Source organism: Talpa europaea (assembly GCF_964194135.1).
Source record: "Talpa europaea genome assembly, chromosome: 6".
NCBI lineage: Eukaryota > Metazoa > Chordata > Mammalia > Eulipotyphla > Talpidae > Talpa > Talpa europaea.
Window position 1 is genome coordinate 99,599,110 of NC_140072.1, and position 18,170 is coordinate 99,617,279.

Consider the following 18,170-nt stretch of genomic DNA (forward strand, 5'->3'; position numbering starts at 1 on the left):
GAGGCATCCCTGGAATTTTATGGAGTTTGTTTCTGTCCTATAAATTAGACTGAGATTTTTTTTTGTCCAGGGTTTATCAATGTTGACTCCCACTTGGGGTTGGTGTGAAACTGCCTTTTTGTTGGCACTGTGAGCAGTGACTTTGCCCTGCAGGTGACTTGGCAAGGCACATAGGTGGCTAAGAACATGTGGATTCCTTTCCCCCCAGAAATTTCATAGCCTCTTTTTGCCTCCCTGATACCCCATTATATCGGTAGGTATCTTTGCAACTTTACTGGATTGTGTGATTCTATAACTGGATTAGTTATCCTAAAAAGGACAACTAATTTTTTATGAAAGCTACTAGTCATATAGGAATTTGCCTTTGATACTTCTACTGAATTTCTTTTATCTTTAATATGCCTAAATATAACACTCATTCAATCTCTATCCATCTCTCTCAAATCTCTTCACATCTTTTTTCTCTATCTCTCAATTTCATTACATTCAGTCTGTCTGATCCTGTCTCTGATTCTTTCTCAATCTCCCTTTGTTACACTCAATTTCTACAAATCTGTTACTCTCAACTCTTTAAATCATTGCTCTCCTCTGTCTCGTTCTTTCAGTCTTTGCTTCTCTCTCATCTTTCCCTCTGTTAATCAAATCATCACTCAATCTTGGCATCAGGTTTTACTCTGTTGCTAATTTAAGAAGTCTATATAGCAAATATGACTACAGTCAGTTATTTTAAGCAAAATAGAACATATATGGAGATACATTTATTTTCATGTATAATGCTGCCATGGATCAAAACACTTCTGGACTATTTTCTCGAAGGAACAGTAGAATATATGGTAGATTCTTTTTCAAGTATCTTTAATGGTAACAATTATGTAACGTTTAAAAATAGATTTGAATTTTAATAGTCACTGGATACATAGTTAAGTTTCAATGTAAATCATTTGCTAACTTGCTATTAACCTTTGGCAAGTACTTAACTGCTCTGGGCCTCAAGTTCTCAGTAAGGTGGTTGAACTAAATGATTTCTTCCGTTTCACCCAGCACTGACCTCTGTGATTATGATTCAAGTAAGAACAGTTATCAAGGTTGGGGATTTAGTTAAAATTAGATACAAATTTGCTTTCAAAAGTTGTAGTCTTTTGGAGTGATAGGAGCAACAACAGTATTAGTAGAATAACATCTGAACACTGAAGTGAAATAATATTTCACTTTGGGCCGGGAGAGAGATACAGTGAAAGAGTAGGATTGAGAGAGCAATTGAAAACCATTGACAAATTAGAGTGAGAATGAGTGTGTGTGATTGTCAGAGAGTAAGAATTAAGAGACAAAATAGGAAGAAATGGAGGGATGAGAAGATGGAGAGAGATGAGATGAAGTGGGGTGAGAGATAAATGAGGTGGGGAGAGGTGAGATGAATTTGAGAATTTGAGATGGAGCGAGTTAGATCAGATAGATGAGAAATATCTGGAGAGGTAGGATGGGATGGAAAGAGGTGAGATGGAGAGAGAGAAATGAGGTAGGGAGAGAGATGCGATGGACAGAGGTAGGTGAGAGATGATTTGGAGAAGGATGAGATGAAGAGATATGATGAAAAGAGATTATGAGTTGGAGACAGATGAGACCAAGAGATGAGATGATGAGAGAGAGAGGTAAGAGAGATGATTGGGGGGAGATGGTGAGATGAACTGAGATGGAGCAAGATGATGAGATAGAGACAGGTGAGAGACTGATTTGTGGAGAGATAAGAGATGAGTTGGAACAGATGAGATCAGAGATGGAGCGAGATGACAAGATGAGTTGGTGAGAGAGATGATTTGGAGAGAGGTCAATGAGATGAAATGGAGAGATGAGGTAGAGGAGATGGAGAGAGATAAGAGATGATGAGGTGAGAGATGGGGATGAGATGAGGTGGGGAGAAATGAGATATTGAGAGGTAACAGGAGATAAGTTGGAGAGAGAGGCAATGAGATGGAGAAAGGTGAGAGATGAGATGGTGCGAGATGAAGACAGATGAGATCTGAGATCAAGAGATATGACAAGATGAGCTGGAGAGGGATGAGTTGCAGATGGGTGAGATTGTGATGAGATGGAGAGAGGTGAGAGAGATTAGATGAGAGGGAAAGAGGAGATGAGAGAGAGAAGTTAGAGAAAGGTGAGATGAGTTGGAGAGAGGAGTTGAGAGATTGGTTGAGATGTTTTGGATAGAGAGGAGATGAGTTGAAGAAAGATGAGATTGAGAGAGGTGGGGGTAGATGCGATGAGTTGGAGCTGGATGAAATGAGATGGAGAGAGATTAGATGAGGTGAGATTGAGAGAGGTGAGATGATTTGGAGAGAGGTAGATGTGATGAGTTGGAAATAGATGAGATGAGAGATGATGAGATGAGTTGGAGAAACATGAGATGTGATGAGATGGATAGAGATAAGATAGATGAGTTGGGGACAGATGTGGAGGGAGGGAGAAGGAGATAGATGGAGGGTGAGGTGTGCAAGGAGAGGAGGAGGGGGAGAAATTGTGAGATATTCAGAGAGCAGAAAGATTGAAAAAGAGATTGAGAGAGAGGTTGGGAGTGAAATAATGAAAGAGATTGAAAGAGTCAGATTGAGAGAAGTACAGAGATTGAGTGACAGACTCAGGGTAATTTAGAGAGAGATTGAGTGTAGTGAGACTGAGAGGAAGAGTTTGAGAGACAGAAGAGTAATGGCAGAGATAGAGATATTGAGAGATAAGGAGTGAGAGACAGAGAGAGTTGTTGGAGTAACAGATATTGAAAGTAAGATGAGTAAATGGCGAGGGAGAAATGGAGAGAGGAATGAGAATGAGATATAATGAGTAATATTGAGAGAGATTGAGAGAGAGTGATGAGTGAATGAGGTGTGAGGCAGGGAGACTGGGGGATTGAGAATGACAAAGACAGGGAAATTTTAAAGTGATTGAAAGATGCAGAATGCGAGGATAAAAGAGTGAGAGGGAAACAGTGAAAACCGAGTGATTTAGAGAGATTGGGGGCAAAGCTTGAAAACAAGAAGGAGGGTAATGACAGAGATTGAGAGACAGCAAGTGAGAATCATTGAAAGATTGAGAGAGTAGGGAGAAATTGAGGGAGATTAGAAAAGAAAGACACGAACAATGAGAGATCACATTGTCAGAAATTGAGAGATAGTAGTGAGATGTGTGAGGGAGTGAGAGATGAGAGGGAGATTGAGAGTCTAGAAAAGTATGATTGAGAGAAGAATGGAGAGATATTGAGTGTGACAGCTGTCAGAGTAATTTAGAGAGATTGGGTGTAGTAAGATTGAGGGGAGAGGTTGAAAGAGAAGAGTAATTAACAGAGATAGAGTGAGTGACAAGGATTCAGAGAACAATTGAGAGACACTGAGACAGTAAGAAATTAAGAGACAAAGTAGGGAGAGATTGAGATAACTGAGGTGACCATTAGGAGAACTGAGATGGAAAGATTGAATGAGATTGAGAGATATTTTGAGAGCTTGAAATAGTGAGACTAAGAATATAGTGTGACTGAGAGAGTTTGAGAGAGAATGTGAGATCTTGAGACTGTCTTGGTCAATCATTCACACTTCTCAAAGGGAGACTGAGAGTGACAGGTTGAGAAAAAAATGAATTTGAGAGAGAGATTAAGAGTCAATATCATCTATCAACATCTAAGAGTGAAATTTATTTAGAAAGGGTTTCAGAAGGTTTCAGTTGAACACCATTAAGAAATGGAATGACATTGAGAGAGTGAAAGTGTGTATGTGCCATTGTGAGAGTAAGAAATTAAGAGAAAGATTAGGGAAAGATTGAGAGAACAATGGAGAGATCAAAAGACTGCTTGATGAGATTAAGAATGGAATTGTATGGGGACTATAACCAAGATGAAAATGCATACATTGTGCAAAAATGAAAAATGATGTAAAAAATATATAAAATAAAATAAATATATTTTTTAAAAAAGAATGACTGACCAAGACAGAGTGTTAAATATTAAAATGTGAAAGAGATTGTGACAGAGAAATAAGAGATAATAAGTGATGGAGTGAGATTGAGAGATTAAGAATGATTGACAGAGACAGGTTGAGAGAGACAGAGTGAAGAGATTAGAGATATATGTAGAGATGAGAGGAGTGAAAGATTGAGAGAGAAGAAGAGAAAACGATTGAGAGAACTGTGGGAGACTGACAGGTACGGAGAGCAAGATATTGACAAAGAGTTTGAGAATGTGTGAGAGAATAAGAGAATGTGATGGAGAGAGACTGGTGGTGAGGGAGAAATTGAGGAGAATGATAGACTGAGACAGTGAGAGAGAGAGAGAGATATGGGAGTGAGTGGGAATGAAAGAGAATTAGAAATGCTGTGACAGCTTGAGAGAGAGTAGGGAGAGGGAGTTAGAAAGTAAAGGGAGGGCCTCCCTGGTGGCGCAGCTGTTGAGCGCTGGGTTGCGAAGCTGCCTCCGCAGCACGGTTCGATCCCCAGCTGCTCCCCAGCCACTGGAGGAGGGTCCCGCATGGCGCGCAGACCTCTCCTGCCGCCCGCTGCTCCCCTCAGCAGTGTACTTCGGTACTTCTGCCTGCTCTGCTCCCCGCTCTGGTGAATTCTGTCACCCTCCTGCACTTCTGACTGTACCCAGTGCTTGTATAAATAAATAAATCTTTAAAAAAAAAAAAAGGAAAATTGAGAAAGAGTAATTGAGTAAGACTAAGTGTTGTTGAGAGAATGAGAGATCTAGATTGGAAGAGATGAGAGTCAGAGAGATTTAGAGATAAATTGAGTGTATTGGCATTAAAAGCAAGAAAGTGGTTGAAAAAGAATCGAGAGAGGGAAGAGATTTGAGAGTTTAGATAGATGAGAGATAAACAGTGAGTGAAGGAGAGAAATGGAGATTGAGAGATGATATTGAGAAAGCGTGAGAGACTAAGAGTTATTTAGAGATTGATTGAGAGACGAGAGGAGAGTAATGATAGAGACAGAAATTAAGAGACAGAGTAGGGAGAGATTGAGGGAGGCTAGAGTGAGACAGAGTGAGATAACCATGGAGAGAACTGAGAATTAGAAAGACTGAATGATACTGACAATGATTGTCTCCCTCAAACTCTGGTGCTGTATCAGAGTGATTGAGAGAGACAGAGTGAGAGAATGAGATCTTGAGAGAGACGATCGTGAGCGGGAGAGGCGAGCTGAATGAGTGGAGAGTGAGGATGAGATTGAGAAAGTAATGCAAGTGAGAGATAATGTGTGATGTATAAAGAAACTGAGTGACAGTGAGATGCGGATATTGAAACAGTGAAAATAAGTGATTTTTAGAGATGGGAGTGAGTAAAGGAGTGAGTGTGAGAGATTTGAGTGTGTGAGATATTAAGAGAATAAAGTGAGAATGTGGTTGAGAGAACAGAATGAGAGAATAAAAAAGGTGAGATTGAGAGTCAGATATTTAGACACTGAGTATAATGAGATTGAAAGATTAGGAGAGACAAATTGAGAGAGATTTGAGAGAGGAGAGATACACAAGTGAGGGAGAATTTGAATATTGTGAGATTGTGAAAGTGACTGATAGTTTGAGAGGAATTCAGAGAGTAAGATTAAGCAAAAGAACAATTGAGCACCATTAAGAGATTGAATGACTTTGAGAGAATAAGTGAGTGTGTGCAATTGTGAGAGATTCAGAGATCGAGGGAGATTAGTGAGAGACTGATAGAATCGACAGTGATTGAGGAGAGCAATGAGTGTTTGTGAGAGTGAGAACAATTGAGAGGTCAAAAGATTGCTTGAATGAGATTGAGAGAGTGGTTGAGATTGAAAGAATGTGAGAGAGATGAGCATGGGGATGAATAGTGATGAGTGAGGGCGAGACTGAGAAGAGAGGAATGAGTGTGAGAGATGAGTGGTTAAGAAGTGAGAATGTTAGAGATGTTGAGAGAGGGAGTTAAGAGTGGTGTGAGAGGGTGTGAGTGAGAGTAAAGTGAGAGACAGAGATTGAGAATGATTGGCACAGAGTATGAGAGAAAAGTTTTTGAGAGACAGATTGTAGTGGGACTTTAAGAGAGACTGAGAGGAGTGGGAGAGATCTGAGAGGGGTGTTTAGAAGGATGAGAAACAGAATGAGAGTGTGATTGAGAGTGAGAATTGAGTAAGTGGAAAGTGATGGAGAGATTGGGGGGGGGGAGAGACTGATATGCAGAGAGCTATTGAAAGATTGATAGAGAATGAGAGAGAGTAATACTGAGAGAATTAGAATGATTGCCAGAGGGAGATTGAGAGTTGAGAACAAGTGTGATTGTGAGAATAAAAGATTGATAGATTGAGAATGGGAATGAGAGATGAGAGAGTCAGATTTATGCTAGATTAAGTGTAGTGACATTGAAAGAGATTGAGGGCCTCCCCGGTGGTGCAGCGGTTGAGCGCTGGGCTGTGAAGCTGCCCGCAGCCTCTGCAGTGCCGGTTCAATCCCCGGCTGCTCCCCGGCCACTGGAGGAGGGTCCCGCATGGCGCGCAGACCTCTCCTGCCGCCCACTGCTCCCCTCAGCAGTGTACTTCGGTCCTTCTGCCTGCTCTGCTCCCGCTCTGGCTCTGGTGAATTCTCTCACCCTCCCGCGCTTCTGACTATACCCAGTGCTTGTATAAATAAATAAAATAAAATAAAATAAAAAGAAAGAAAGAGACTGAGAAAAAAAGATTGAGACAGAAGGAGAGTGAGCTCTGGAGATGTCGTTAGAGATGTGATAAACAGAAGAGTAAAGAATGGGAGAAAGGAGTGAGAGATTTAGAGAGAATGAGGGGAATTGTTGAGGAGAGTAATGACAGAGGCTAGAGTGAGCAATTGAGAGAGAGCAATTGAGAACCATTGAGACACTGTGAGCATGTGCGATTGTGAGAGTAAGAGACTGAGTAGGGAGAGATTGAGAGCTGAGACAATGAGAACGACTGAGAGATCAAGATTGCTTGAGAGACTGGGAACTGACAGAGTGAGACGAATGAGGGGATTGTGGAGAGGGAGCTGAATAGGAGTGAGAAATAATGAGTGATCTATAAAGAAACAGCGAGAGACAGATGTTGAGAGAGTGAGAGAGGGAAAGACAGGAGGGGAGAAGAAATTGTGAGGGTGAGAGTCTGAAAAATACTGAGCTATATTGAGATTGACGGAAACGGAGATTGAGAGACAGTGAGTGAGATGTAGTGAGGATTTGAGAGATGAGAGATAAACAGAATGAGTGAGAGATTGAGAGAGGGGAGTGATACTGAGACAGAGATGATGTTGAGAGAAATTGAGGGGAGGGGTCTGAGAGGTCGATACAGAGAGAGGGAGAGGGATAGTGAGGGAACATGAGCAAGTCAATCAGACTCATGACCTACCTTATTAGACGCTACAGGGGTAACAGTTCCATCAACAATGCAATCGTATTGGTAGTGAGTCTAGAATTGTTAAAGTCTTTGTTGTTTTTTTTTTTAATTTATTGCTTACCTCTTATGGACAGGCTGGAAAGTGGTGGCTTGTTTGGGGAAAAGTATTTTAAGTGCTTATTACTTCTCTACATGCTGCTGACTATTCTGCATAGTATGACTTTACAAAGGAGAAAAAAATTTTTTTCATCCATTTTTAGAGCACAATATTAAGTATGGAATTCAGATCAGTCATCATATCTCGGTGTTCAACATTAGCATGTTTTGAGAAAGTTATTGCAAAAACTGTCAATGCTGCCAAAACTATTGGCAGAAAGGTCAGTTAATTAAAATCTCTTTACAATGTCATAAATTTAAAATGAACTAATCTGGATAGTAGACAGTACAAGTTATATTAAATTCATTCTTAATAGCCATTTTTTTTATTTGCAAGGACCTTGAATTACATACCTACCTTCAGTAAGCCTAATATCCATCATGTAAAGCCCGTGAACTAACCAGAATGGGTGAGCTCTGAAGCTCATCTGGCATCGTGCTGCCTCAGGCGCACCTGCAAGCACCCCCGCCCCACTGCAAGCAGGGACTAAAGAGTTGCCAGTCCTTGTGGCTTTTGTAGACCCGGTGGTACTTTGTGTGATGTCCTGCCAGCACACTTTCTGTAAATCTTAATTGAGTATTTGACCTGCTCTACCTTGAAAATCAGTGTATTTGAAAGCAGGCTCATAGCATACCTGAAATGTGACTACTTTGAGTTCTTTTTATTGTGGGATAATTTCTACTGAACAGAGTATTAGAATTACAATTCCTGTGTGTTTACCAATCCTTTGTGAATCTGTGCTGGATAAAATTAAGAACTTATACAGCTACCAGCTATCATAGAGGTTTAATGCACACTAGCTGTTTGAAGGAATTACTGAATCCAATTTTAAAATAAAGGTAAATTCTTAGAAAAGTTAAAAAATACCATAACAACTAGAATGAATCCAGAAAATAAGCAATTTTTTAGTATCTGCATGTACAACATACATTACTAAAGCACAAGATACATTTTCTGTTTTTCCTATTCCCGTATTTTATATCAAATGACATTTCTCAGAGGAATGAGGTTTCCCTGAAAGTTTAATGTGTAATAAATATCTGCTGTGACTCAGCTGGACAGCGATCCCTTTAAACCATTGGGAAAGCGTCAGTCTCTGTGAGATCCATTTTCCCTGCTTCTGGTAGGTCCAGTTCCTTGTATAAATGCTCCTTGGCACCAAGAGAATGCTGAAGCTGTAACCCAATCCACCTTTTTTTTTTTTTTTTTTAACAATTTTGTTAATTCAATTTGTCTCCTTCCCCACTAAATGAATGCTAAATCTGTTGAAATTCTTGCCAGACACTAACACAATAGTGACCTGGGGCTAGGAGATGCCTTAAGAACCTAGGAGCAGAGAATTCTGTCATGTACTTCCTGGCATTGGTCAGGGGATAGTAATCGTGTCTATTCTTCATTTTTAGATAACAATCGATAGAGAGAGCGGTGAAGACGTGAGCTCCCCCAAACATGGGAAGGAAGACCCAGACAACATGCCACACGTGGGCGGCAACACTTGGGCTGGTGGAACAGGTGGGTAGTGCCGACTTCTCCGGGGGTGGCCTTCCCGAGACTTCATAAGCCCACACAGACAACACTGCCCCTGGGAAGGATCAGGGACCAGCTTTCAGCCTTCCCTGTTCCTTGGCTTGTGCTCCTGCCCTTCCTCTCAGCAAGACTTCAAGACATGACAAAACCCTGCCCTTTCAAGTCCGCGGAGCCTGCTACCCTCAAACCTCAGACCATTCTAACCCTCACAGAGTTGCTTCATCATTAAAAAGGGAATAACATTAACTGCCTTGTAAGGTTGTGGTAAGGATTAAGTGAGATTAAGTTTATAAAGCTCTGAGAACAAGTCCTGGAATGAGGAATGCATTCAAAGTGTTAATCCCTTCTTGGGATCATGCCAGGCATCTCTAGTAAATTTTCTTGACCAACTGACTTTGAAAAGAAATGGCCCTCGTCTTCCACATGTGTATGTTGAGGATGCAGGGTTTGGAGATAAGAGACTTGCTTGTGGTTTGAGCCAATGGCTGTGGCCCATTCCTTCCTCTTGGCTGCCTGAGCAGAGCATTGTTCCTGTGCTCTCTTCCTCTTTCCTCCCAGGCAGCTGGAGCAGACACATCTGCTGGGCCACAGGAATAGGACCAGACTGTGTGCGCACTGTCTGATCTTATCTTGGCCAAGAGGAGTGCTGGCACAAGCTCCATACTTTACCTTCCCTTAGGATCATCTGTGCCTCTTGGCCTTGACTGCCTTGGGAGGAAATGGGTTTCTGTGCTGGGACAATGTGCTATCAAATAGGCCTGTGGACTTCTTGCCTACTCTGTTTATTCCTCACGCTTTTAGCTTTAAAGAAAGGGTATTTTTAGACATAGCCTTTGATCTGGAAATTAGCGACAAGCCAGCAAGACTTAATCCATATGGAATGCACTGTGGAAAGAGCTGGTCAGATGTAGATTTCCCAGCAGTGGACTACTTGAGAGTGGAAGTTCTCGCTTGTTATTCTACTTGACTCTACTAACCCATCTATCTGTACATTTTGAAGACCTTGCCTTTGCTTCCTTTTTCAATTTGTAAAAGCTCTTTTACTTCAAATCCTTTATCTATCTGTTGCTTTTCCCTCAGAATTCTCTATTGTGAACATAGCTCTGAACCATTAAGTCATTTGATTCCTTTTTCATCCATAATGCCTATTCTTGCCCTCATCTTACAAGTTTACTTTAGGATGTTCAAGTTCAGCTTCAAGATTATGCCTTAAAGTCTTAAAAGAAAATGCTTGCTGGAGGTTTGTAAGTAAGTAGTACAGATTAAGGCTTCCAGAAGTAGAGACCACGCAGAACTCTCCCCCCAATGCCTTCTCCACCCCAGTGTGGCTTCCCCAGCATCCATGTGAGTCTTGCTGACCATCACTCACACCAGCCTCTATCAACAGTTGTGGGTCCTTTTCCTCCTTTCACCAAAATGATGTCCTCACAACACCTAGGAAGCTTTAAAATCTAATTCATGATCCACCCATACCAATGGACAACCTCCTGTAGAAAGGGAGTTAAGATCACAGAAACAACTCTAATTCTTCGCTCAGATATTAGCTCCTCTGCCTATAGGATGCCCACAAGTGAGAGCCAAGAATCACATTTGAGAAGGAATTTTCCACCACTGATTTCTAAATCAACGTGTAATACGATGTGCTCAAGTCAAAGCACAGTAAATTACAGTAAAAATACTGTAATTAATAGACTGCTTTCATGGTATTTACCAAAAGGAAATGAGCTGCGCAGACTTCTCGATTTTAGCTTATTACAGCAATTAAGACTCTAAGGGAATAAAGAAAAATATGACATGATTTAACCATCATCTACAAACTTTGAAAGTTTCCACTATATGAAACTTAGAAATGAACTCATTCTGTGTGACTGGAAGTTACCTCAATAATAACAGTAAGAACAACCTCTTACACAGCTCTTATTTTGTACCAGAAACCGTTCTAAGCATTTCAGCCTCATGAAAATCTCATGAAGTAAATAATATTAGCACCCTCATTTTACAGATGAGAAGGTTGAAGTTCCTTAAGGAACTTTCCTCGAGGATATACTACTGGAGCACTACAGCTAGGACTCTAACTCAGGCAACCTGGCTTCAGTATATAATACCAGCGTGCTGTGCTATACCTTATGCTGCCCCTCCAATACTGGATTCTCTTCCAAGTGCCCAAGTTGTGTGTTAATAAACAAAATAAGTTGATTAGTAGTATTTTAAATATTACAAAGCAGGGATAATAAACTGGTAGTCCAGAGGCCAAATCTGACAAATATATTCATTTTGGTAGTCAGCTTAGTGTTTTCAAATAATTTGAATGTATTTATGCAAGGCAAGTCCTCACTACTTAAAATATTACCTGGTTTTCTAAACATTTATGTTTACTACCTAAGTTTATACACTCTTACATAAGGTACACTTACAAGCATGTAAACGTGGGCATATATTGGAAAACTATTCTGAAGCTGGAAGTATTATCTATTGTATATTATTCTAGCCTAAAAGTCAAAGTGTAATATTTGGCTTCTAATCTTGGCTAAATTGCTGATATGAGGTCATAAGTAGGTTGCATAATCTCTCTGTGCATCATTTTTATCCTTTGCAAAAGAGCAGAAACAATATAGCTTAACTGCCTCTTATTTTAAGGAAAAATAAGGTTATATGAGAAGAGTGATGTTCATTTAATTAACAAATGCATACTGAATAACTTTGATGTCCAAGCTACTCAAAGATGTGGAAGTAAAAAAATATATGAAAATTATCACATTTAATATTTGGTAAGAAAATATTAAGGAACAACTAGTGCCCAGGCACATTGATCCCTGGGAGGGAGAGTCCTCAGAAGAGCTATCGTGGAATTTGGACCAAGCCTTGAAATGTCGGTAGACATTGACTGGATGTGAAGAGGGAAGTACTCTGAATAAGGATACCTTTGTTTCCAGATTCTTGTTATTTAAATATTTGCTGTCTGACTCTCTGTATAGTCCATAATATTCCCAGGCCAACTCTCCATTTGAAGAGACCTGTCCTGTGTGGCCCCCGGGATCTCTGTACGCCCCTGCTCCTCTGCCCTTTGGGCTGGGCTGCCACTCCACTGTAATCCTCTTTTCTCTGTCCTCTGTCCTTCAGTCTTGTCAGGACACAAGAGTCCTGATCTTTCATGCTGCACAAGATGAGCATGCCAGAAGGTTCTTCCCAGCAGAACATGTTCCCTCTAGTCTCCAGTTTCTGGAAAGGAATTTGGGGATCAAGAACTCAGCTTGTCCTGTCCCCAGGCTGAGTTCCCCAGATCTCTACCAAAGTAGACCAGTGAGAAAGTGCAGTCTCCAAAGGAACACAGGTGCTGAGTTGTCATAGTTTCCTACAACCTGGCAGAACCCCACTATGCCTTCCCACCAGCAGAATCACAAGAAGCAACACTGACTGAGTGTGCTGTACTCTGAGCGCATCCTAGCCTGGATGCAACTGCCAGTGAGACCCATCTCTGCTGCTAAGTGAAGTCAGATGGGTAATTTATCCTTGGGTTTCTATCAGTTTGGTTTGCCTTACTCCTATGTGCATTAAGAATTGTCTCAAGGTTGTACTTATGACTTCCTGATGGATGCGTCCGTGAGGCAAGACTCAGACCCCTCAGCATGATCAGCTCCAACCTTCATTCCAGCCTCCTGGGACCCATTACACCTTCCTCGAATTTTATCCTATTCACATGTGGGGTCTATAGGAATGAATTTAGGGCAATTCATTTATTTGCATCCCCATTACTGGTAGCATTTATTTGACTGGGAAAGTCAAAGAGACATTCTATCTAGAGAAAAAAAGTAAATATTCTCCTACAAGCTCTGTATTTGCTATTGTATTTGTTGTTTTTAAAATAAATATTAGTTAAGGACAATTAATATACTTCGTGGGACTACCTTAAAGATGTGGTCTGGAGAAGACTCACTACCTGGATTTTCCTGGTTTCCTCCAGGAGGAAGAGACACAGCAGGTCTGGGTGGCAAAGGAGGTCCCTACCGGCTGGATTTAGGCCACACTGTGTACCAGGTCACAGAGGTTGAGAAAGATGCTGTTCCTGAGGAGGTGAAGAAAGCTGCTAGAGAAATGGGCCAGAGAGCATTTCAACAGAGGTGAGTGGTCGCCATTGTATCAAGAGCAGCACCAGCACTGTGGTGACCTGTTGTACTGGACCCAGAGTAGAGCCAGCATTTTGAACTACAAACTGACCTCTCCCTGATGGCACAGTCAAGGGAACATGCGATCCCCATTCTTCCTACCCAGGCTCTTTAAAATGCATGGACTACACCTGAATGTAGAAAAAGGAATTAAAGACATTAGAAGGTGAAACCAAAGATTTTCCTAAGACAAATTGAAGCTCAGATCGCTTCATCCAAACCTATTCATAGGCCATAAAAAGAATTCAGATAGGACCTCCCCAGTGGCGCAAGGGGTTAAGCACAGTACTGTCAAGCTATCCGCAGCCTCTGCGGCACAAGTTCGATCCCTGGCCGGCCAGGGAGCAACCCACATGATGCAGCAGACCTCTCCTGTCTCACCCGCTGCTCACCTCAGCAGTGTATTTTAGTAGATCTGCCAGTTCTGCTCCCCACTCTGTCTCTGGTGAATCCTCTCACCCCCTGTACCTCTGGCCTATACCCCAATTCTTATATGCATAAATAAATCTTTTAAAAAAGAGAGAATTCAGATAGCTCTATGTAATAGTCCCTTCCTGCCCTTGGGAAATTTGTAGATTTATGTGGAGACAAAACTAGTGTGCTCACTCTGTGTGTGTCTCTCTCTCTTTCGCTTTCTCCCTTCCTCTTCCCCCCATTAAGTGCTGAAGTCCCCTGGTATGAAGCTTGTGCCCTCTAGCAGTGAGGGGAAGGGCCCTGAGCTCAGCCAGAATTTGGACGTTCCAGGGAGGAAAATACTTGTGCAGAGCCACCAGAGCACAGTGTCTGTGGTGGAGAGAGGCAGTTTGTCCATCAGGGAAAAGGTACTGGCAGGGAATGAGATTAGATGAGGAAACCCTGTCCATAGGTGGAGGCCTTGAAATCCAGGCTGACGAGCCTGTGCTTTTCAGACAATCCAGAACCATTCTGCCCCATTTTGATGAGAACCATCTAAGAAATGAGAAGAATCTACATGATGCTTTCAGAAGACAACCACGTGTGTTAACGAAACATGAAAAATACCAAAGGACCAGCAATATGTCCTTCAGGATTGAGAGAATTGGTAGTGATTTGAGAAGCAGATTTGCATTTTTGTGCTCAATGAAAATAGCTGGGTGCAGTTAGAGAAATGACATGCGCAAGTGTATGAGAGTTATGAAATCCCTCCCACGTATAACATCTGGTATTACATGCTGTGCTGTACACATCCTGCAAGTAAACAGTGCAGAACAATGGGGACAAATATGCTGATCCCTCCTACCACGCCCTCAGGAAGGGCTGCCAGCCCTAAGACCCTCAAGTACTCAGCAGGTAAATAAGACAAGTGGTACTCTCAACCCTTCTGTTGGCTTCCCTGGAGACCTTGAACTATTTATATATCCTCACTGTGCCTGAATTTTTTCTGGAAATAGACGATTTCCCTCTCCTGCCCTCTCAGGTTATGAAGACAAATCACTTTGTCAAGACTGAAATCATTTTAACGTCTCAAAAAAGGTAGGAAGAATAATGAGAGGTCTTGTTGGAATTCAAATACTGCTCTACATTTCAAATAAACAAAGTATCCAGTTAGGAAAAGAACCAAACAATTAGCTATATCTCATTCTCCCTTCCCCAACTAATGAGCTTGTGTTGTCACCATGCTCAAAACCTCACAAATAAATGTCCAGTCTCAGTGTGTGCGCTGATGCCCAAGCCCTTCTTGGGGAGGCAGAAAGCCCTTCTAGTGGTGCTTGTACACCACTGTACAACCCCAGCTTCCATAATAGGATCTGGAACCTGCTTCTGGTAAGGACCGTGGTCCCAGGGAAGGAAGTCAAGGAGCATCTGTGATAATCAGGCAACTCAAGTTAGTGGATGTAGGGAGGAAAGTGTGGAAGTGAGGGAGTCATGAAAAGGCCATACTCCTTTACTAAATACTGCAGAGAAGAAACTAAGTCCAAGCAAAAGAGATCTTCTTGATTAAAAGACGGGGTAGGCAAGTGTTTGAAAGAGGAAAAATGACAGTCATGAGCAAGACGGACACAGCAAAATAGAGAAAAAATTCTGCTTTTTACTTTCATGTAGTAATACTCCCATTGGATAAGTATTCAACTGCTGAATATTTTCCTTTAGCTTTTTGTTGTAGAACTTTTCAAACACAGATAAGAGAAAAATGTATATGAGTCCTATCAACTTGTCCCTGCAAGAGGGAAAATCTGACTGCACTCGCAGCATCTACTCATGGGTAGTTCTGAAACTAATCCAAGATGACCTATATTATTGTTATAAACATTTTAGCATATCTCTTAAAGATAAGGACTCTTTTTAAAAATAAAAACACAATGCTATTACGTCTTTCAAAAGTAATAATTTTTCACTATCACCAAATAGTTTTGAAGTTTTTTTGCAGCTCTAGGCATATGTTAAAAAGGTCAGATTTCCCTCCATTTATGTTTTTTAAACAGCCTAACCTTTTTTCCTTAGTACTAATCATTTGTTCCCATTAAGCTATTAGTTGTAAGAATAGTTAGCTGTCTCTCCACTGACTCTCTGGAGAGTAGGGTGTTTTGTTTGCTCCAGAGTACATCCCCAGTACCTACACCCAGAACCTGGTGAGTAGCAAACACTCACACATATCTGTGGAATGAATAATCAGCTGTACATACAAATAGTGATATCTCCATTAATATTTAATTCAGACACCAGATAAAACCAGACCCACAGCCAGACCTATCCATCAGCCCAGAGATCTACCGTATTGCCTTGAGTAGCCCAGTACATGATCAGTCCAACATCAGTCAGCCTTCAGTTGTATCTGCATTGCAGCTAAATACTGATTCCTACAGAGTAAGAATTGATAAACTCAGGAAGACTAACAAAAAGACAAGTACAAGACTTGAATAAAGTGGAATAGAAATATTTCATCAACAAGATGTGAATGAAGTAGACCTCAGATACTTTTTGCACACTGAGCAGAGCCTTTGGCGGCAGGGGGCCAGGCACCCACTCTGGAAACTGTACCTACTACCATTTGCAAAACTAATCAGGCTTACACAGTGGATCTCAGCTTATGTTTATTTTCATAATTGATCCAAAAATCATAGTATTTAAAGTCTGACCCATAAGAAAAAATAAAATGAAAACTAAAATTCCCAGACTCTTAGGTAACAATAAATATACCCTTTAAGAATATACTGTGCCAGCAAAGTGCAGTTATAGTCCACTTAGATTACTAGGATGTAAAGCAGCTGTGCCCTGCAGTTTTGATCAGAGGTAAAGCAGCAGAAAGACATTTTCAGCTAGCTTTGTGGGTTTGAGAGTATTAGCAATGGGAACTTGTCTGATCCAGAGGTTAAAATTTCCTATTTTCTTTCTCCATTCCCTGTTTCAGTCTCCATCATTCAGAATGTTATCAGCTTTGAACACCTTGTAGGTGACCTTTCCAAAAGCTGACAAAACCTGGAATATGATTTCCAGACTTCTTCATAATTAAAACAGCATGTGGTGTGTTTTTTGGGTGCAACATGATCTTGCCAGGGGTGGCCCTGTAACTCGAGCTAAGTCTGATCTCTACAAAGACCAGTCTGCTTGAGGTGACTTACCAACTGCTTGACTCCTCCCTTGATGTGATTGTATGTGTATGTTTTCCCCTCCTAAGGGTAAGCCATGTCCACATTTTTTTCTAATCTCTCGTCTTTTGAAAAATGCTAATCTCCCTTCTTTGGGAAAACGCATATTGGCTTCCTAGGTTTAAAGGGACGGCGGTAGCATATCGCACAGCATATTGTGCCCAGCTTCTGTCAGCCATGATCTCTGGATATAAGTTAATCTAATGAAATCTTAGAGACATTTCAGAGGTTGTCACAGCTAAACATAAGATATATTGTTAAGGGAGCATGTCCTTACATATATTCCTTTTTGCTCTTAGAACAGGGTTAATTAGATTTGCAATAGAAGGACACCTTGGCATGTCACCTTGGGAAACAACTACTCAGATATTATACACCTTTCAGGGATTTACCTTTTGATAGTATATTTCAAAGTGCTATCCAAAGCATTTATTGAGCACCACTGTGCAGCACGGATGCTGCTAGGTATTGGCAATGCAGAGAAAAAATAAGGCATTTTCCTTCTCCCACAAGGATAGAAAGTATCATAGTGAATCAAATGTAATAAACATTAAATTTTGCTTTAGTTATAAAACACATTTCTGTATGTATCTGTGTATACTCACTCTCAATGTAAAGTGTATCCTACTGTGGAAAATAAAGTTTGGCAAAAACAGTCTGAGAGAGAGACAAAGATATATCTATTAAAAGCAATAAAGGGTAAAGGTTTTGTGATGGCTGTCTATAGAAGCTACGTGAAAGGGATTGATCAGTTTTTTTAGGACAGATTAAGCAAGACTTCATAGGATGTGACCTTTAAGCTGTGTTTTGAAACCTGAGTTGGCATTAACTAGCCCTGGTGGTGGCAGGGCAGGAGTTGTAAGTCTGCGCCATGGTCATCTAGGCCTAACTTGATGTGATGCTAATAGGCCTCTCTCATTCTGCTCTGTGATGGGTTGATTCTTCCCAACACTTGGCCTGACAAGGAGTAATAGAGACAATTAATTCTCACTTAGCTTCTGGGCTTCATTTCCAGTCTAAGGTATTAAAAATGTACTTAAGATTTTCAGCTACATACCAACATTGCTCTCATGCATATACAAACATACACAGTAGTTTAGAAGATCATGTTATAGGTAGGCTTTTGAGATATGCATTATTTCTTGCCTTAGCACCCTTTATGTTTATAGAAATATCTAACAAATTAGTATCTTATAGATACAGTACTATAAAACCCAAGAGAAGTTTTGGGCTTCTGTCATGCTACTAAATTTTAAATAATCTGAGTCTTATATCAGTCAGTCACTGCAGTGTATTGTGAGCATCTCTTGGTCTCCAGGCACCATGGTAGACACTGTACATAGGAAGATAAGTAACACTCAGTCCTTAATATAGCCTGGTTGG

General features: G+C 41.0%; 1 protein-coding gene across 1 annotated transcript in view; it reads left to right on the top strand.

The window, feature by feature from the left end:
* VWA8 (von Willebrand factor A domain containing 8) overlaps window positions 1–18,170 on the top strand; it is a gene marked incomplete at both ends in the record, with an annotated part of 320,923 nt that overhangs the window by 258,136 nt on the left and 44,617 nt on the right. The window contains 2 exons of the mRNA XM_084235317.1: window positions 8,896–9,004; window positions 12,981–13,137. Coding sequence (XP_084091443.1) covers window positions 8,896–9,004; window positions 12,981–13,137 — 266 coding nt within the window. The remainder of the gene's footprint in view (window positions 1–8,895; window positions 9,005–12,980; window positions 13,138–18,170) is intronic.